The sequence below is a fragment of the Lycorma delicatula genome, chromosome 3 (genome assembly GCF_047948215.1).
Source record: "Lycorma delicatula isolate Av1 chromosome 3, ASM4794821v1, whole genome shotgun sequence".
Lineage (NCBI taxonomy): Eukaryota > Metazoa > Arthropoda > Insecta > Hemiptera > Fulgoridae > Lycorma > Lycorma delicatula.
In genome coordinates this window covers 48,874,937-48,898,117 of record NC_134457.1, presented here as the reverse complement: position 1 = coordinate 48,898,117, position 23,181 = coordinate 48,874,937, and the positions used below count along the sequence as shown (strand labels likewise).

The following is a 23,181-nucleotide window of genomic DNA, read 5'->3' as shown; positions in this document are numbered from 1 at the left end:
TTTGGATGGCCAGAATGTTGTCAAAAAAGCAACCTTTCATCTTCAACTTGAGTTTTGGGAACAGAAAATAGTCTGCTGGAGCCAACTTGGGTAAATAGGTGAGGGAAATAAGACTGATTTGATTTGCGGCGTAATAATGTGTTAAAACTGTTGCTATGTGTGCCAAGCATTGTTATGCAAGAAAGTTCAACTGCTTGGATCCCAGTACTCAGGTCGGATTCGACAAATTCGATGCATAAGACATTTCATTACTTCCAAATAGAATTTAGAATTCACGGTTTGACCAGTTAGGATAAAATGATGATGAATCAGGTCCTTTGAGTCGAAGAATGCAATCAACATAGTTTTCACTCTTGATTTTTGCTGCCTGACTTTTGCCGGTCTTGGTGCTCCAGGACTCAACCAAGCAGCGAATTGACGCTTTGTTTGCGAATCATACATGAAGCACCAGCCTTAATCCCCAGTTAAAATTGTTTGCAAAAAATTTGGGTCGCTATTTGCAGTTTCAACGAAGTCTTGAGTGCAAGAAAGACGCAACTGATTTTGTTCTCGGGTCAAGAAATGTGGAATGAAACAAGAGCACACCTTTTGGCAGTTAATTTTTTCTGTTAAAATTGTATGTACTGCATCTTTTCCAATGTTTACCTCTTCCGCTATGGCCTAAAGAGTAACATGAGGTTGTTCGAGCAAGAGTGCGTGCACTTTCACAACATTTTTGTCATGAACCGCTGTTGACGGCCTCCTGCTTAGTTCATCGTCATCCAATGACTTAACTGTCTTTAAACCACTTCCACCACGTGTAGTAGTATGAGATGTGGCTTCATTACCGAATGCTTGCTGTATCATAGAAAAAAGGCAGTTGCAGGACTGGCCGACAGAAGTGAAAACTTCAAAAAATATAAACATGAAATACATTTTTGATGCACTCACATTTTTATCCAGTATTATTCACAAATATTATAATATGTTACACTTAAACTGAATTTAAACAATTATTTTTTTTATTTTATTATTTTGAGTACGTATTGAAATATTTCATATAAAAAAACACTTTGACATATAATAAACAAACATTTCAATGTAATATATGTATACAAGCACAACCGAGTAGCAGTGTGGTACAGCTAACTATAATTCACAGTCTATCTTTACTGTATACTAATCTATACGTATACGCGTGTATGGGCATGTGTATTGAAAGAGAGAAAGAGGGCGATAGGGAGAATAAGTGTAAATCACCGGCAGTTTTTTCTTCCACCTCCCATCCTCTGCTACTACATATTATACAATACACTCATATATGCATATATATATTCTCGCTCTACGCCTTTTTCTCTTTCATATATATATATATATATATGTTAGACGCTTAGCGTCTTGCATTATGTTACAGATTTTGATTATGAGTCAGAGATTTTTTTCCCATGTAATTCGTAGAGATTTTTTCCCCATGTACCCATGTAATTCGTATGTACAAAAAATTATGACACAATGCGCCCAAAGAAGTTTTCACTTCAATAAGTTTCAACGAAAGATTTTTGAAGATGAACAAAAAATTTTATCGCGTTTCTCTGTTTCATGTCGCGAGCTTGCACAAGGTCACCTGAACACAACTTATGCGGGCAAAATATAACTCAAGACTGGAGTGATGAAATGTGATTAAATTTTATACACACACTCATCAGACATCATATTATGTAGTTCCTTCGTTGTCCAAGAGAAGGTACTACTTGTACTGACTACAGATATTTAGTTCAGAAACTTTTCAGATCGACTGTGTATGTAAATACAGTATATGGACTATGTTATGTGTTGCAGAGTTTATGATTGGATTGCTGAACTAAATGATTGAAGAATTTAAGTTGGATATGCTACGTACACTACAGCATAAAGAGAAGGAGAGTATTGAGGAGGGGAACATACAATGTCTCTCTCATTCAACCATGATGTATAGTCATAACACTGTCACATGCAAGAATTTCTTATTGGCTGGAAAAAAGGGACAGTTTATTATTTTGTGCCTGATGTATAATATGCCCTACGTATACTGCATACTTTACTGACAAACTTGTCTCCTGTTCCAATAAAAATAAGAAATTTAAAAATTTTTGTTTAATCCTTGAATGTAATAAACGGCGAAAAAATACATGTGATCATAAAAATCAGTAAAAAATTAATGTAAATTTGTGATTGGAATCGGATCTTAATTTGATTGTAATAAGTGGGTGATCAGATTACCAATGAATGTAATAACCAGGGACCACTGCATTATTAATTGTGGAATATTGAAATCTTGTATATTTTAAAACACTTTGACATTTAAAAAAAACATTGTGGCCATTTCAAATGATTAATTTAAGATTTACGAGGTATGTTTTTTTAAGTAAGGACAATTTCAAAATAAAAATTGAAATAATTAGAATTGAAAAAATTTAATTATAACAAAAAAAATTATATATATATATATATATATATATGATTTTATTTTATTAGATCAACGTACAAAAGAAATAAAGTAGGATGACTTACCTTATTCCACTACACATGCAGGAGTGCTTTTGCGATTAACTCACATCATCAGCTGCATTACATATCCATCTCAAATTACATTACATTCATAAAATATAACAACATATCATGCATTTATTTATTTATTTTTTTTTTTGTCTTCAGTCATTTGACTGGTTTGATGCAGCTCTCCAAGATTCCCTATCTAGTGCTAGTCGTTTCATTTCAGTATACCTTCTACATCCTACATCCCTAACAATTTGTTTTACATATTCCAAACGTGGCCTGCCTACACAATTTTTCCCTTCTACCTGTCCTTCCAAAATTAAAGCGACTATTCCAGGATGCCTTAGTATGTGGCCTATAAGTCTGTCTCTTCTTTTAACTATATTTTTCCAAATGCTTCTTTCTTCATCTATTTGCCGCAATACCTCCTCATTTGTCACTTTATCCACCCATCTGATTTTTAACATTCTCCTATAGCACCACATTTCAAAAGCTTCTAACCTTTTCTTCTCAGATACTCCGATTGTCCAAGTTTCACTTCCATATAAAACGACACTCCAAACATACACTTTCAAAAATCTTTTCCTGACATTTAAATTAATTTTTGATGTAAACAACTTATATTTCTTACTGAAGGCTCGTTTAGCTTGTGCTATTCGGCATTTTATATCGCTCCTGCTTCGTCCATCTTTAGTAATTCTACTTCCCAAATAACAAAATTTTTCTACCTCCATAATCTTTTCTCCTCCTATTTTCACATTCAGTGGTCCATCTTTGTTATTTCTACTACATTTCATTACTTTTGTTTTGTTCTTGTTTATTTTCATGCGATAGTTCTTGCGTAGGACTTCATCTATGCCGTTCATTGTTTCTTCTAAATCCTTTTTATTCTCGGCTAGAATTACTATATTATCAGCAAATCGTAGCATCTTTATCTTTTCACCTTGTACTGTTACTCCGAATCTAAATTGTTCTTTAACATCATTAACTGCTAGTTCCATGTAAAGATTAAAAAGTAACGGAGATAGAGAACATCCTTGTCGGACTCCCTTTCTTATTATGGCTTCTTTCTTATGTTCTTCAATTGCTACTGTTGCTGTTTGGTTCCTGTACATGTTAGCAATTGTTCTTCTATCTCTGTATTTGAACCCTAATTTTTTTTAAATGCTGAACATTTTATTCCAGTCTACGTTATCGAATGCCTTTTCTAGGTCTATAAACGCCACGTATGTTGGTTTGTTTTTCTTTAATCTTCCTTCTACTATTAATCTGAGGCCTAAAATTGCTTCCCTTGTCCCTATACTTTTCTTGAAACCAAATTGGTCTTCTCCTAACACTTCCTCCACTCTCCTCTCAATTCTTCTGTATAGAATTCTAGTTAAGATTTTTGATGCATGACTAGTTAAACTAATTGTTCTGTATTCTTCACATTTATCTGCCCCTGATTTGTTTGGTATCATTACTATAACACTTTTTTTGAAGTCTGATGGAAATTCCCCTTTTTCATAAATATTACACACCAGTTTGTATAATCTATCAATCGCCTCCTCCCCTGCACTGCGCAGTAATTCTACAGGTATTCCGTCTATTCCAGGAGCCTTTCTGCCATTTAAATCTTTTAATGCTCTCTTAAATTCAGATCTCAGTATTGTTTCTCCCATTTCATCCTCCTCAACTTCCTCTTCTTCCTCTATAAAACCATTTTCTAATTCATTTCCTCCGTATAACTCTTCAATATATTCCACCCATCTATCGACTTTACCTTTCGTATTATATATAGGTGTACCATCTTTGTTTAACACATTATTAGATTTTAATTTATGTTCCCCAAAATTTTCCATAACTTTCCTGTATGCTCCGTCTATTTACCAATGTTCATTTCTCTTTCCACTTCTGAACACTTTTCTTTAATCCACTCTTCTTTCGCCAGTTTGCACTTCCTGTTTATAGCATTTCTTAATTGCCGATAGTTCCTTTTACTTTCTTCATCACTAGCATTCTTATATTTTCTACGTTCATCCATCAGCTGCAATATATCGTCTGAAACCCAAGGTTTTCTACCAGTTCTCTTTATTCCGCCTAAGTTTGCTTCTGCTGATTTAAGAATTTCCTTTTTAACATTCTCCCATTCTTCTTCTACATTTTCTATCTTATCTTTTTTACTCAGACCTCTTGCGATGTCCTCCTCAAAAATCTTCTTTACCTCCTCTTCCTCAAGCTTCTCTAAATTCCACCGATTCATCTGACACCTTTTCTTCAGGTTTTTAAACCCCTATCTACATTTCATTATCACCAAATTATGGTCGCTATCAATGTCTGCTCCAGGGTAAGTTTTGCAGTCCATGAGTTGATTTCTAAATCTTTGCTTAACCATGATATAATCTATCTGATACCTTGCAGTATCGCCTGGCTTTTTCCAAGTGTATATTCTTCTATTATGATTTTTAAATTGGGTGTTGGCAATTACTAAATTATACTTCGTGCAAAACTCTATAAGTCAGTCCCCTCTTTCATTCCTTTTGCCCAGCCCGTATTCACCCACTATATTTCCTTCCTTGCCTTTTCCAATGCTTGCATTCCAATCTCCAACTATTATTAAATTTTCATCTCCTTTTACGTGTTTAATTGCTTCATCAATCTCTTTGTATACACATTCTACCTCATCATCATCATGGGCGCTTGTAGGCATATAGACGTTAACAATCGTTGTCAGTTTAGGTTTTGAATTTATCCTTATTACAATGACTCTATCGCTATGCGTCTTGAAATACTCCACTCTCCTCCCTATTTTCTTGTTCATCACGAAACCTACTCCTGCCTGTCCATTATTTGACGCTGAGTTAATTACTCTAAAGTCACCCGACCAAAAGTCGCCTTCCTCTTCCCACCGAACCTCACTAATTCCTACTATATCCACGTTTACCCTATCCATTTCCCTTTTTAAATTCTCTAGCCTACCAACCTTTTAACATTCTTCTAACATTCCACGCTCCGACTCGTAGAATGTTATTTTTTACTTTTCTGGTGACCCCTTCCTTAGTAGTCCCCACCCGGAGATCCGAACGGGGGACTATTTTACCTCCGGAATATTTTACCAAGGAAGACGCCTCCATTATTGCTTTTGAAAATGCAGAGCCACATTTTCTTGGAAAAAAAAAACAGCTGTAGTTTTCCATTGCTTTCAGCTGCGCAGTACTCAGAGGACTGAGTGATGTTGATATGGCCGTTTAAGTCATTGTGACTTACGCCCCTAACAACTACTGAAAGAGCTGCTGCCCTCTTTCAGGAATCATTCCTTAGTCTGGCTCTCAACAGATACCTCTCCGATATGGTTGCACCTTCGGTCCAGCTACTCTGTATCCCTGAGCACTCAAGCCCCCTCACCAACGGCAAGGTCTCATGATTCATAGAGGAGGTTATTTTATTTGAAACCTTTAATATTTTTATTTTAAGAATTTAAGCTTTTATTCAATTAAATTAAAACAAAATTTAAAAATATGAAAAATTAATTAAAAATGAAATTAAAATTAAACTGTAAAAATATGACACCATGGCATAAAATCAAATTAAAATTAAAAATTAAATTGAAAAGTAAGTTCAGTTAAATGGACAACATGCATAACTGCTTTACTTATTTCTATTTGATTTTAATTTGAATTTTTTATTACTTCCTTGTATGAAGTAAAGGAAGTATTGTGATCGTGAAATTTTTGGTTTCCATATTTCAACGGAAATATCCATTTTGACCATCCTGAATCCATTTTGACTAGTATTGGTGTGATGTCTGTATGTACATTTGTATCTCGCATAACTCAAAAACGTTTAGCCGTAGGATGTTGAAATTTTGGATTTAGCACTGCTGAAACATCTAGTTGTGCACCTTCCCTTTTTTATTGCAATCGAAATTAAAATGAAAAGTTTAATTAATGAAATATTTGGATCTCAATTTTTGATTTTTAATGTTAATTTTAATTAATTTTTCATATTTTTAAATTTTGTTTTAATTTAATTGAATAAAAGTTTAAATTCTTAAAATAAAATATTAAAGGTTTCAAATAAAATAAATAAATGCATGATATTTTATGAATTTAATGTAATTTGAGATGAATATGTAATGCAGCTGATGATGTGAGTTAATCGCAAAATCACTCCTGCATGTGTAGTGGAATAAGGTAAGTCATCCTACTTTATTTCTTTTGTACTTTGGTTGATCTAATAAAATAAAATCATATATATATATATATATATATATATATATATATATATATATATATATGATCTAATAAAATAATCTCTGATCTAATAAGATAATCTAATAAAATAAAATAATACATTTGTACATAGGACAGAGTATGATACTTAAAAGAATTGATTTTAATAAAATATATACGTATTTCAGGAATCATATTCCTCTGCCCTATACAAATTATATTAATCTGATCAACCCAAGTACAGAATTAATTAACAACATTAATTAATTAATTATTACAACATTCTGTACTTTGGTTGATCAGATTAATATAATGTATATATATATATATATACAATTTGTCTACATATTCGCCATTTACTGCAATACATTTTTGATATCAGCTTACCAGCGTCATTATTCTGTTACTGAAGAATTCTCCTGCCTGTGATTTAAAACAATTAATTACTCTGTTTTACAATTCCTCATTAATGGCTTGCATAGCAAGCCATTGATTTTAAATTCATCACCATTGTTTTAAATGGTGTAAGGGTAATAATAACTCAGTGCAAGATACGTACTGTAAGGTGGATATTCGAAGATTTCCGAATGAAAGTCACAATTGTTAACTAGTTTTGTTTACCATGCGAGGTCTTGCATTATTGTGGAGAAACAAAATATCCTCTGTTAGCTTCCTGCGCTTTTTGTTTTGAATTGAATCTCTAAATTTTGTAAGCATTTCACAGTATGTATTGGCATAAACAGTTCTTCCTCATTCAAGACATTCAATCAGCAATATCCCTTCAGTGACCCAAAAAATCATAGCAATAAGCTTTTTCATTGAATTTTCTCACTTAAACTTTTTGGGCTTTGGGGATGATGAATGCCACTATTGCATTTGATTACTGTTTTTCTGAACATTTGAATAAGATATCCACATTTTATCACCAGTCACAACATGTTTCTGTAAATCATCACCTTCATTTTCATAGCGTCTCAAAAATGTTTGAGCTGCAGCTAGACATTTTTCTTTGAGTTTCTATCAACATTTTTAGTACTCATCTGTAACACAACTTTTTGTAACCCAGTTTTTCAGTTAAAAAGTCATAAATTACTGATTGTGAAACAAATGGAAATTCAATTGATAATTGAAAAACAATAAGACTTCTGTTTTCACAGTTTTTGCATTCACATTTTCTGTCAATTCATCTGTGATGACAGTCGAGCGACCTAAGTTATGACTAAGTTCTTCTTCATGAACATTTGTTCCTCCTCCACAAAACAAACAACACCATTGGCAAACTTTACTTTTATACATAACACTGGGTCCCTAACATTGACAATTTCTCTATTAATATCAACAGCAGATTTGTTATTTGCTAATAGGTAACAAACAAATTACTGATCGCATTTCACAACTTGTGGGATTATTTTTTGTAGCACTCATTTCAGCCAGGCTATAAACAGCAACTAAAGTGAATAACATTAACCTATTGTTGCAAACAAATGATTGTTGATGAACAGCACTCTCAATTGAATGAGTTTTTGGCAAAGAAAAATATTCCTGTAGTTCCTCAATCACCTTATTCACGTGACTTGAGTCCCTGCAAAGTTTTCCTGTTCCCGACTTTAAAAACACCTCAAAGAACACCATTTTGGATCAGTAGAAAACATTAAAAAAATTGTAACCGACCATCTGAAGGATATTCCAGTTTTTGAGTTCCAACACTGCTATGAAGAGTGGGAAAACCATTTGAAGTGTTGTTTGGCTTTCCTAGGGAACTATTTCAATACCGGTGTTCTTTGGTGGTTGGGTTTCAATTAACCACACATCTCAGGTATGGTCAAACTGAGAATGTATAAGACTTCATTCACACTCATACATATCATCCTCTGAAGTATTATCTAAACGGTAGTTACCGGAGGCTAAACAGGAAAAAGAAAGGAAAAGGGAACTATTTCAAAGGTGATAGAGTCGATGTATTATGGGATTGTAAATAAAAAGTCTTTCTGAACCAGTCTCATAATTTTATTTAAAGACCTTGTATATAATAAACATTTTTTCTGTCTTAATTTTTCAGGTATTAACATTAACAGATTTTGATAAAGGTCATAAAAAATTATCAATGAAACCTATGGATATGTCATGTATACTACGTTTATCTAAATCTATGTTGCAAGAAAATTCATTTAAAGATGCTGTTATTGAGGAAGTATACAGACTCTTACTTGATTCTCTTTCAACTGAATCACATTGTATTAGTTTCCCTGACTTAACATTATTACCTGTGTTACAAGTAAGTATTTTTTTTTTTTTTTGCTTTTGCTATGTTGTATTAATCTATAATTGCTTACATAATTTTAGGACGATTTTAAAAAAAAAAATTAAATATTAAATGTTTCCTTTATTTGTTAAGTATAATATTTTAATTTCACTTTTGAATTTTTTTGTATTTATTTTGGTAACTATGTAATTTGTCTGAATAGAATGTTAGCAGTTAGATTTCTCCCAAAATATGGATGTGTAATAAACATTTATATACTTAACTTAGATATAAGTGATACTAGTTGGAGATTCTATCCATGATAGTAATGATGTTTATCCTTGCGGTGAACATATTGAAGCTGTTGTTTGTATGGCTGAGTCTTACCTGGATTTTAGTGGGCTTGGCACATTGATGTACAATAGTATATTCAGCTGTAAGAAGAAAGCATTTGGAATTTGATAGTTGCCCTCTTTTTCCTATTAAGCTTGTAGGGTAGTTTTATTTTTGGTGTACAGGTTAAATATTTTTCAAGATTAACATGTTCGTGCATGGTATAGTGAACACTCATTTTTGTATATTTGTTTAAAATTGTTCTGTGAGTTGCCATTTTGTAGTAATAAAGTTTATTTTTCCGATACTTTCATTGAAAAAAATTTTTGTTTATAAGTTAATTTGCTTGCAATTGAATTTTGATAAATAAAAGTAAATTCAATTATTGATCAACATAGCTTATAAAAATGGCAGGTGAAGAATGCTTTTGTGGTCTACTTAAAAGTGATATTAACAATATTCATGAAGCAAAGAAATGTTAAAATAAAAAAATTTACAAGTTATGAATATTACGCATCTCCAGGAGTACCCTAAGTCTCACATTATGGTCCACCATTTCTTATTCTTGTGATAATGATCTGGTCAGTACAGTTAAATACTCTGAGATCTTGTTACTTACAAATGGCTTACAATTGTGCAAATAAATGAAATGTAGTGATGATGCAATTAAATTACAAACTGACTTGGCTAATGTTGAAGAATGGTGCAGATGCAGTGGGATTGGCTTTAATTTCAAAAAAAAGTGTAGTTCTTAAGAAGCCTTTTATTGAATATGATTACATTTCTGTAATATAAAATTAGCATTCATCAATGAAGTAAGGGATCTAGGAATGATTTGTGAATGTATTTTTTCATTCATCTTCCGCATTAAAAGTATTTTAAATCGAGTAACAAAAATCACCCTATCTATACAAAGGGATCCATACACCTTTTGTTTATTATATAAAACTTTAGAAAAGTCTGTTTTTACGTATTTTTCAGAAATATGAACATAAATTATTACAAATCTATTGCTATTGCATTGGCAGATCTATAAGTTACTTCGAGCATAACTTTACTGAAATTTAAACGTTTTTGAACTTGTGTATATCAAATCTATCAAGATCTTCTATTTTTATTCATAATTGTAAAATTACACATTGACTTATCAGAATTGTTAGGTTTTATTAATTGGCATATACCTGCCAGATTGTTAAGATCCAATATGTTATTTTTTCATGTGATAATAGAAGTGCTGAATTATCCTATCAGTCTGTTGTATTGAAATTATGTAAGTTAGTAAATCCTATGTGCAGTGATATTTGACTTTAATATGTTACCCTTACAATCTTTCAAAAATATAATAAAAGAAAGAGTTATTCTATTTGAATAACCAATACTAAAGCTTTTTGTTTTAATTGCAACTTTATATTTAAGTAAATACTCTCATATATTTAATTATACAAAACAAATTATATGTAAAAAGAGTATTCATCTGTATATTCTTCAAGTAAAATAAAACTAAAATAATTTATTGTAAGAAGTAATTTAGGACAAAAAACATTTAAATAAATTGTAAAATTAAATAATCGTGATAATTAAAATAAATATCATTTGACCTGTATTAAATTTTTTGTTTTCTGTATTAATTTATCAGTGTTATTGATTATTTTGAAGGCTGTTATTATTAGTGTGTTGGCTATTAATTCCTACATTAACTGTTTAAAGTGTGTTATTGGATGTAATTCTGAAGGTAATACAAAATTAAAAAGTTATTACAGGGCATTATACCTCATTTTATTACTACCTTGATTTTTCAATTTTTGCAGATTTGATTGCTTATAACTCGAAAATGAAGGCATTTATCAAGAAATAGTTTTTACAGTAGTTTTTCTCATATAACGTTATAGTAAAATCATGTATCACAATCCATCTTTCTATTTAAAAAAAGATTTGATTCAATATGCCAGAAAAAAATTTCAAAAACCACCATAAAATAGTAATTTTGTAATTCTGTAAATGCGCCCTTGTTTCTACCTCTTAGTATCCCTCAGTTTTGAAATATGAAACCATTACCATGCTTTAATATCACCTTGCATTACATATATTTTTTATAATTTGTGTTTAGGGAACCTCGTAGAAGTAGAATTGATAGATTTTTGCATTAAAAAATATACTAAAATAACTCAAAGTAACATGAGTTCTGAGAAAGCAGCTTTGACTTGTGTTGCTTGTACTTCTGATAGTTTACTCATATGTATGTTACAGCCATAATAAGATTATAGCCGATAATGAAAGACAGCAAATTAATCTTTTGTGTTAAGCAATGCATTATGTATATTTAGTACATCTGCTCAGTAGAGTAGAAAAAAAGCTAATTTAAAGCTTATTAAAAAATAAAAAATTGAATTGGTGAAATTTTTATGTTAGATCATTAAATGATGAGAGCAAATGTGAGTGTTTTCTTTCAGATGCATTTTCATATTTTATATATACTTGAAAATTATTTTCTCCTAAAATAGAAATGGCTAGAATTTGTTTTGTCTGACATTTTTATTATGGTTTACTCCTATCTAAGCAAATATCATAATGTATGTATATGTATACTTTTGGGATAGCTTATTCAAAATTTCAGTGCTATGCTATTTTAGAATAGCATAGCACTCAATATCAAAAGTTAAAAATTTTGTAATTTGTTTGTTTCAGTTAAAATCTTTTTTTAAGAAATGCAAGACACATAAGTATATACAAAAATTAAGGGGAGCTGTGAATAAAATTGAGGAAAATGCCAAATTTATCGAAACAGAAAGAAAGAAAGTCTCATTCGTTATGAGTGATAAAAAATCCATAGAAGCATGGGAAAAAACCATAAGAGCTAAAGGCACACCGTTAAATATATTCAATGATCAGCTTAAAAAAATATGTAAACAACAAGAAGCTAAGCGAATCACAGAGAATGATAAGGTATTATTTTATTAACATATTATCTAATGAAAATTGTGAATTCCTTTGGAAATTTAAAGAGTTATTCACAGAATTTATGTGAAATATCATTTGGTTTTAATCTGAAAAATCATTGTGATAAAATTATTGACAAAAAGCCTGATTGCATTAAATTACGTAAATCTCTTGTTTAATTTAATTAGAATTTGTTTATTTGGCATATACCTGCCAGATTGTTAAGACCCTATATGTTATTTTTTCATGTAATGTTAGAAGTGCTGAATTATCCTATCAGTCTGTTTGATTGAGATTGTGTAAGTTAGTAAATCCTATGTGCAGTGATAAATGGCAATCTATTTAAGTTAAATTAAGATTTTATTTATTTTATTTTATTTGAAGAATATACAGATGAATACTCTTTTTACATATAATTTGATTTATACACTTAATGAACAGAATTTATGTAATAATTTATAATATTTTGGGGTTTTTTTTAAGAAGTCTTGTTTGATCTTTTGATTATGAAGAAATATTAATGAGTTAATTTGCTTTGCAATTTAATTTTGTTTCCTAATGCATTGCCTTTTTAATGAAGTCATTGTGCTTAAACAGAAAATGCTTGGTTTCAAAGCCATTTATCATTACAGAAAGTATCAAAAATTGCAATCAGCGCTTTTTTAAACTTTGTTTCTTAGTTAAATTATTTTATTTCCAATAATATCAAGAAGGACACTTTCTGGCTATTAATATATTTAAAATATACTTTATATTAATATATATATTATATGTTTGTATTAATTTGAAATCTTGTATTCAAAGATACTTTAAAATCATGAATTCATTAGACTCAACAGTATTTTTTGAGGGTTTTTGGTACAGTAAATGTAAGTATAACTATTGAATATCACAAATTATAACAAAATGTTATGGACATCCATAACATTGTGAAATAAGCAAAAGCTAAATGAACTGTATAGGTACTGGTATAAAAAAATTACTGAATGCATGAACTACAGTTATATTTAATTACAAACAACAATACACTATTAATATGCATTAAACAGAAAACTAATTAAAAGTATGTATTACGACAATTTTCGTATGACCCATAAAGGTAAAGGCGCTAAGCCGACTTCCTCTGTTCACACACATACACACACACTACTGGTCTAGTAAATTAACACTAGTTACCACAACACTCGCTTGTGCCAGAGCACATGCATTGGTAATAACCAAACAACATTGGTAATTTCCAAAACAACAAAAATAAATCAAGTAACCTAAGATTACATTGCAAATAATAAATGATACAACACAAATTGTACAACAGTAAACAATACAAATGAATCATAAAGAACACAAAACAGTCACTGCAAAATAATGAGTTAAACAATTTTAATAGCATTAGTAAACAACACAATTACAACCTTGTAAAAATTCAAAGTCAGACAATGTAAATTACTAGATGGTACAAGAATTAATAGAATAATAAAAATGTATCACTTTATAAACAATAGAATTCACCTGATAAAATACAAAATCAAAACTGAAACCTTAAAATAATACATGGAAAACAACAAATTTATCATGCAAGATTATCAAAAGAAACAAAAATCAACAAATTCATCAATGTAAAAATACATAAGCAAATAGTCAATGCAAACTAGTAATGATTACAAAAAATTATTCTCACCATAAATTCAACAATGTAATAACAAACTCTGACACTGCACATAAAAACAATAACAAGAAAACATTACACGAAGACTTATTCTTCTTTCTCCACTGTTGGAAGTGGACACATCTTAACAATGGGTCATTTAAATGAGACCATCAGCACCTGGATGAAGATCGATGACTGCCAGTTTCCACCTTAAGGGTGGAAGTCGATCGTCCTTGATTTGATCAGAACAACTGCGCCTTTCTGGAGATTTTGCTTGTGATGACCATTGAAGCAGGTGTTGACCTACTGAAGAGGTGTTAAATAGTCTGTTGACCATCTTTGTCATAGTTGCTGATTGAGCTGCTGCACATGCTGCCACCTTTTTTATCTATTAACAGGTATATTACTCAGATCAGAATCAGGAAGGTTGGTGATGGATTCACCTATACGGAAATGACCTGGTGTTAAGTAGGAGTGATCTGTGGGATCATCGGATAATTTAGAGAGTGGCCTTGAGTTTAGACATGCTTCTACTTGCATTAGTAATGTTGCTGTTTCTTTGAATGTTAAAGAGTTGTTGCCAACAATCCGAAGCAGATGATGTTTCATCGACTTAACAGCACTTTCCAAATATCTCCAAAATGGGGAGCACTAGAGAGGGATAAAATGCCACTGACAGAAATCCAATGACAGTATTTCCAAGATGGATGTAGAGTTGTTTTTGATCATGTCATGGATATCACGAAGCTCATGAGAAGCGCCAATAAAGTTAGATATTAGCACAGCAATTATCACTGTAGATATTAGCACAGATTCCTCAAAGAGACATGAACTGGCATAGGGCTGCAAGGAATGGTGTGCATAACTAAACATACAAAAGCTGAAATGTTACATTTGATGTGAATTTTAGTGCAACAAAAGCCTGACTTAATATATACTGGACCTGTGAAGTCCACTCCAGTGTTAAGAAAAGGTTGAGCAGGTATAACTCATTTAGTCGGTAAACTTCCCATAAGCTGAGTATGAGGTTTTGCTTATAAACAAAAACAACGAATACATTTATGTAGGATCTTTCTAGTAATTTTTCTAGCTGTAGGAATCCAATAGGTAGATCTAAGTAAGTTAATTAACAGCTGTGAACCTGCATGCATGAGTCGCTTATGCTGCTCAATTAATAATTGAGTAAGGTGATACCATGGAGGCAAGATTATTTGATGCTGAGTTTCAAATGGAAGCTGTGAATTTTTGTAGCCTTCCTCCAACTCATACAAGTCCAGATTTTTCAATGAATGGATGAAGTTCGAGTATGATTGATTTGCTAGATAATGGTTTCTTACTTTCCAGAGCAGTAAATTCTTGATAACACACTCGTTGCACCAGTTTAATTCAAGTAGTTAAGGATGCCTTTAGTTCTGTGATGTTTAGTGGTCCAAATTTATGTGATTTTTCAGCTAACTTACAGTTGTTTATGAAACATAAGCAGTAACCAAATACTCATGAAAGAGTAGATGATTCCTTCAGAATAGAATCGTCTGAGTTGGTGACTGTAACCAAATTTACAGTTGCACGTATTTCTGGAGTATCACCTGATATAGGTATTGATGGCCACTGAGAAGAATCCTTTGTCAACCAAGGTGGTCCATGCCACCATAACTCTTTACACTTGAGTTCTTGAGGAGTTACTCCACATGAAACTATGTCCACAGGATTTGATACTGACATCACATGGTGCCACTAGCAGTTGCATGTTAGCTCTTGCACTTCGCATATGTGATATAAAGTCACATGTATGCAATGAAACTCTTCCAAGTCGGTGGAGGTTTGCTAAGCTAAGCAAGAAGAATACTAGAATCTGTCCATAGATGAGTATCATGTATTTTCAAATCAATGCTGGTGTTTACTGTGGTAATCAAACAAGCTAGCAATACTGGGCCACGTGATTCAAGATGGGACAAAGATACTTGTTTGAGTGGTGCTACCCTAGATTTTCCATGAAGTAATTTAACAATTGTTTCTCCTTCATTGTTACAGGATCTGAGATAAACCCAAATATCATACGCAGCCTCAGAGGCATCTGAAAAGCCATGTATTTGTAAGTGATTGGGGTTCTTGATCATAGCAAATCTATCAATATGAATTTCATCAAGCAATCTAAGAGAATTGTTGATGAGTTCCCAATCTTGCTCTAAAGTTGATGGGAGTTTGTTGTCCCAGTTGAGATTTTGCATCCATAATTTTTGCATAAATATTTTGCAAATAATTACTGTAGGAGCAAGAAAACCAAGTGGATCAAAGATAGATGAAATAGTTGCAAGAACATTTCTTTTCGTAAAAGTCATTGGCCGAAATTGTCCACTAATGATTTAAAAACAATCTTGTGGTGGTTGCCATCTTAGTTTTAAGGCCTTCACTGTTTCAGTTCCTTCTAGCTGAACACTGTGCTTAGTCTCTTGAAGTTTGTGAGGAATTGTTTCCAAGAGCTGATTATTGTTTGATATCCATTTGCGAAGTTCAAAACCGCCACTTTTGAGAAATAATTGTAGTTCTGAGACTAGTTTAATTGCCTTACTCAGTTGATCTGCACCTGAGTTGCAGTCATTAACATAAAAATAATTTTTCAACACTTTGATCGCCTGCTTGGAGTAATTAGCCTGTTCATCATCTGCAAGTTTCTGTAAACATTGAGTAGCAAGGTGCAGAGGTGATGATGTGCCATAAGTTACTGTAGTAAGTTGATATTCTTGTACAGGTTCACTTTGTGAATTTCACCACAGTATTTGCTGGCAGTCATAATCATCTAGTTGAATTTTCACCTGCTGATACATTTTGTTAAAGTGCAGAAACGTAAAACAACTGAACACAAATCTTGTGCAATGGAACCAACTCTTAAAATACAATTTAGGGACATGTTAGATGTTTTACAAGATGCATCGAAGATAATTCTCATTTTTATGGTAGTACTATCACGTTTGAAGACCGCATGGTGTGTTAAGAAAACAACATAGTTGATGAAGCAAGTTGCATATATCCCAGTCTAAGATATTTGTTAAGAAATCCATGATACTCACTACTCAAATTCATATCAGAGGCAAGTCGACGTTCAATACTTTGTAAGCATTGAAGAGCTACTGATTTGGATTCACCAAGAGTTGAAATGTCCTGCTTTAGAAGTAACTTGACAATAAATTGTACTTATTCCTCGAAGTGTTGACAACGAAATGCACTTCATACTCCTTTTCTTGAACTGACCAAGCTGGAGCACTGACCTCTTCAAGTTCCCAAAACCTTTGAAGCTGATCTTCAATTGAGTATTGTCGAACGAGAAGAACTTGCTATTGGACAGAATTCGCTTCTTGTCTCTCATTACGAAACTCACCACTCACGATCCAACAAAGTTGAGTTTTCTGCAAAATTGGGTATAGACCTGAATGTGTTTGCTGTTCCATCAGCAATATCTTTATAAAAACCTGGGCTCCGAGCAGCAAATCTCCATGCTGTGGTATATTAAACCCTGGATATGCAACCTCAATATCAGAAGGGATGTTCCAAGAGTCATGTTTAATTTTGCTAGCTGGAAGATCTGTGGTAACCTTTGGAAGGATGTTGCAGGTTAACTTCATGCAAAAACTTTGTTTCAAAAAATTAATTTGTATGTTAACATTGTATTTGGTTTCATATGCTAAATTATTAAAATATTCGATAGGTATTGTATTTCTTGAATGTTAAAGGTGTAATTTCTGTACTATATCTTCAGTTATGAAATTAACTTGTGAGCCATTGTCAAGGATTGCACAATATGTTATATAATTGCCATGGTATAATATAATATAATCTTGCACATTAACTAAGGTTGTAGCAAGTAAAACCTGAGTTTGATTGCCTGGGCTAGTAAAACAACTTTTAATTGATTGATCTGGCAATGACAAATCAGGGGCCTTATTTTCAAGAATTTGTTTACTCACTACAGGAGATTGATTTATAGTCAAATTGTTTGACTTGTCTATTCTTTCTCACTGAAAAGATGTATAATTGTACCAATAACTCCTCTAAATTTATTTCTAACTTTAGCGCTGTAATAGCGTCACAATTAATTGACATTCATTGATCAATTTACGCAACTGATAGGATTATCTTTGCTTGCTGATGGTAAATTTAATAATGATTGGTAACAATTATTCGTTTATTATACCTCTCACAGACTGTCTTATAGGCATTTTTAAAATTTGCATTTATAATTGGTATGTTTTTTATTTACCCATGGCTTCTCCACGAAGTGCAGATAACAGGTAATGGAATCTTTGAATGTCAGATAAACTTCCATTTTTTACAGCTAATGATTCGAAGGTGTCTCTAAAATGAACGAACCCAGTCTTTGAAATCACCTTGAAATGATGGAATGCTTATAGTAGGTAATTTTATTGATCTAATTTTCTCGTCTGAACTGGACCTAGAACTAGAGGAATTAGAACAAGGATCCTTTTTTTGATCAATCCAACTTAATAGTTTAACGGACAACTGATAACTGTATATTTTCAAATACTTCTCGATAATTGCTGTTTGTCAGTGGATTGAGAAACTACTTCTATTTTGTTTAAGAATTAGCAAATCAACTTTTTTTCAGCTTCTAAAGCATCTACTCTTTTATTTAGTTTGATCAACCTTGATATTAAAATCCCCCTTTGATGAACAAGAGTTCTTAATTCTAAATCTTTATCTTCCTTATCTTCACCGGCCATTATAAATTAGGTAAATTACGTGAATTTTTATGTAAGAGATGTACAGGGAAAATGAAAACATAGGTTATAGGATGAGGTACAAATAATCAAAGTAAACATTAATAATACAGGATATGGATAACAATAAAAATAAACAAGGAAAAATGTTGAATAAACGAGAATATTGAATAATGATAATAAAATACATTCATGGAATATTGGGAATAATATTGGTAATATGGAATATTATTACGAGATAACAACACTGAGTGATAGCTGCTATAGATAGGTATGAAATGTGTTTACTTACCTTGCAATCGCAGACGTCTGAAGCTTACGTAATTATTGTGAAGCATTGGTAAACAATGAATCATGCTTTTTGCACGCCACCCTCTGTTATCGATAAGACTGTTGAATTGTAACAAGATGACATACATAATTTGCATACACACATATATTAAACGAGTGAAATTAAAAAAATATTGTTTCATCAAAAAACTGTACTTAGAAACGTCTCATATATATTGTAAAAACACAACGAATATTCACGCATCCGGCACGCGAAAAGGACCATAATGAACAGTCATAATGTAAAGGTCTAAGTGTACTGGTATTAAGAAATCACTGAATGCGTGAACTATAGTTATATTTAAGTAAAAACAGCAATACGCTATTAATATGCATTAAACAGAAACTAATTATAAGTATGCATTATGACAATTTTCGTATGATCCGTAAAGGGAAAGGCGCTAAGCCAACTTTCTCTGTCTACACCACACATGCTACTGGTCTAGTAAATTAACACTAGTTACCACAACACCTGCTCTCACCAGGGCGCGCCTGCTGACAACAGCAATAACCAAACAAAGTCAGTTGCTTAAATGACCTAATAATTATGATAATATTACTTGTTTATAGTGATTATTATCAGACATTAATCATATTTATTTTGACCTACATTATTGTTTGCTCATATCTCAAACTATTCGATATGGATAACTTTTCAGCATTCCTCATTGCAGTTTGGGCTGAACCTAGTAAAATTTTCTTTTCTCACCATAGTCTCTGCAAAGATTTATAAGATCTTTTAACTGCCGCTTTAATGTCCTGCTCAACCTGCTTCGTTAAAACTGATCTGTGTCAGGCATATTTCTGGTCTAACACTGAACTTGTTTCACAAAGTTTTTTAACTCACTTCTGAATAATAACTTCTGTATAACTAACTTTTCACTACTTCATTTTCAAATTTCTCCCAGAACTTTGAAAATGTTTCACACAACATGAGATTTCATCTCTAAATAAATTTCCATCATGAATATATGTTCTTCATCAGTTAACTGCATTTTAATGAATAACACACAATTATGCAATCTTGTTCAATAGCCAATGTTTGACACAGACTGGCAGTATTCAGATGTGCAATAAACAGCCCTCCTTACTCCAGCTCCGATCATACCAACATCTTGCACATTATTTTACCTATCTCACACCAATATATCCATTTTAACAAAAATGTGCATTTAGTATTAACTACTGAGTAATGGGGACTTTTAAGTTGAACATTCTGTATAAGGCAATACTAACCAGTAACTGTACTACCAGTAACTGTATAGTTCCTTTTCTTATTGATTGTTAAGTCATGATAACTCTTTATATGTATTTTCTTGATTATAATCCTTTTAATTGAAAAATAAGTTAATGGTTTTGTATTTTTTTTGAAATAATAATATTTCAATAGCAAAAACTTTGCTATTTCATTTCCATGAATATTACAGTATGATGGAATTTTTTATCACAGTATGATGGATTTTATCATTTTGCATACTGCAGGATGATGAAATATATGATTGATTATACACTTTTTGTTGCTGAGCATTAATTTTTTTCTTTTTTGTAAGCTCTTAGTGGTTTTCTTATTATTGGTTTAATGAGTTGCAGCTCCAGTTTTCACATGAATTTCACTGCTCGGATTTTGAGTCATACAGAATAACAACTTGGAATATTTCTTTGTGTAAACCAAGTGTTATCTAACTGTAGGGATTCTCTGTTGAAATAGGTTGCACCTATTGTGCACAGCACTAAATTTTTAATTTTAAACATTTTTCTTCCTGGCTAAACATGATAATTATATGTTTAGCCAGGAAAGCAAATCAGCTTTCTTCTAATTTAAACAAATTAATTCATATGTTCAACCATCATCACCATATATAGCCAATTCATATAGTGATGGCTGATTGTTTATTAATATTCTTAAAGATTTTAAAACAGTGATGCTGAAATTTTTTGGCGCACCATTTGGTTGTAGTTTATAAAGAACAAGGATTCCAAAAAATTTGGCATGAGATTTCATTCCCTTGACAGGGAGCCATTCCCCGTCAAGTGAAAGATTTATTTTAAAATTAATAGCATTTTATTGAAAGAAATTTATTTTTTAACTGAATGAGATGAATGGCTCTTATTTCTCCATTATATTTCAGGAAGAATTTATCATACTAAAATAAAGCCTTGTTCCTTAAATTTTATTTGTAGAAGGTTGCTTGTTATATAGCTTTGATTGTACTATCTACACCTGACATTTTTGTTCTGATACCACAGATTATTAATACAAAATGTAGTTGAATGCTGAATAAAATGCTTTTATTAATAATGTTTATTATTTTTCTTTTATTGTGTAAGGTATGAGAAATGTATCCTATAATCTTTTTAACTAATTTATTTTTTTCAGGTAGGTGAATTTAAGCTTCCTGTCCTAAAAAAAGGAGAAAAGAGAAGAAACAGAGATGAAAGTGAACTACTATTGAAATTACCATCAGATGAAGATGACTCAGAAGATGCAGATTCCCTTTTCAAGTAAGAATTTACAATCATTATTTTTAATATCAAATTATGTATTGATTTTATAATTAGTAAATTCTTTTCTGTCACTTGTAATTCTGCTTCCTTTTTTCTGTGATGGGCTACAATTTTACCGTTATTATCAACAGAAATTTCCTTATGTGAACCACTTTTCTTTACTCTTATCAAATTTTTATTCTATGAAATATTTACTTGTTAAACTATCAATATCATCTGAAACATTGTTTTATTAATTTCAATCGGAGAGTTGGTTCAGCATTTTATCTCATCGTAAGCATTAATTGACTGCTTGCTTGCAGTATTAGAATGTTCTGATAAGATTAAATTGATTGTTATCCTTATTACTGGTTAATAAATTTGATTTAGAGTGGTTTATTTATTTTCTTAACTTATTATATTACTACCAGCAATAAACGTTTGATAAACAAACAGGAGCTATATTTTCAGTTGGTAAAAATTAGGTAAGTTTTACTACTTAAGTGAATTTATTTATTCTGTAAAATATAAAACAAAATTTATTCATAACTAAAGTGTTCAACAGAATTATCTAAAAAAAAAAAAAAAAAAAAAAAAAATTTACTTATATTTATTATGAAAGAACTGATTATAATAGCGGTAGGTATATCTGAAAACATTTTTTTTTTTTTCAGTATAAAATATGAATGTATTTATATTATTATTTGGTAAAAATATTTTTACTATTTAAGTGGAGCATTATTTATATTATCAAGTAAATTTGCATAATGTATATATAAATTAATTTATATACTGAATGATTTCAAAAAGACCAAACTTGCTTATTTCGGCTATAAGAAAATCAGTACTTACGATAAAGGGCCTTATTGTGGTTCTGTTGCCATTTTTAATAAATTAATAACTATTAATTATTAACTATATTAACTATATTTTCTATATTTACTACATCAACTATATTTTCCCACCAATTTATTAAAAATACAATTAAAATATACCTTTTACCAAAATAATATTACTCTTTGAATAAAATTTTAAATAATACTAATTAAAAATTTGAAAACCTAAATTTTCCACATCTTCTTCAGTGTGTTATAAATAATAATATATGTGCTCAAAATAATTTCTGTATAGTGCTTTCTGAATTGCGGATTGTTTTATAATAATTTTTTATCTTATAATTCATGTTTTTATATATATATCATTTATTTTATAACATAATGGATTTAATGTATTATTATGAACAAGGGTGAATCAAATATAAACAGCAATTATTTTTCATAAATTTATTGATAAATAATATTCACAATTCAAACCTTTATTATTTCTCTGTATAGTCACCTGCACGATCTGTACACTTTTGCCGACAATTGGAAGCTTGAATACTCGATGTTCATAAAAGGTTTGTGGATGAGTTTTCAGCCAATTGCACAAGCCCTTCTTGACATCTTCATTGTTTTAAAATCGTTCTCCTCCATTCGATTCTTTCAAGAGTGTGAACAAAAAATATTGAGAGGGGGACAAATCTGGACTGTAGGGAGGGTGGTCAAGGGTTGCCAGTGCATTTTTCCAATTTATTCCTTGTCAAAATCACAGTTGCACCCTGGAATCATGGAGAAGGATGACATCTCTGATGGGCATACCCTAACTTTTGTTTCAGTAGGTGGCTTTTGTTGACTGTAGCAGCTGGCAAAAGTAATCTGCATTCACCATTCGTTGATTGTGGAGAAAATCAATGACTAAAACTCCCCT

At 31.3% G+C, this 23,181-nt stretch overlaps 1 protein-coding gene across 1 annotated transcript in view; it reads left to right on the top strand.

The window, feature by feature from the left end:
- Noc2 (Nucleolar complex protein 2) overlaps positions 1-23,181 on the top strand; it is a 79,311-nt gene that overhangs the window by 43,718 nt on the left and 12,412 nt on the right. The window contains exons 9-11 of the mRNA XM_075359772.1: positions 8,785-9,000; positions 11,986-12,243; positions 21,326-21,450. Coding sequence (XP_075215887.1) covers positions 8,785-9,000; positions 11,986-12,243; positions 21,326-21,450 — 599 coding nt within the window. The remainder of the gene's footprint in view (positions 1-8,784; positions 9,001-11,985; positions 12,244-21,325; positions 21,451-23,181) is intronic.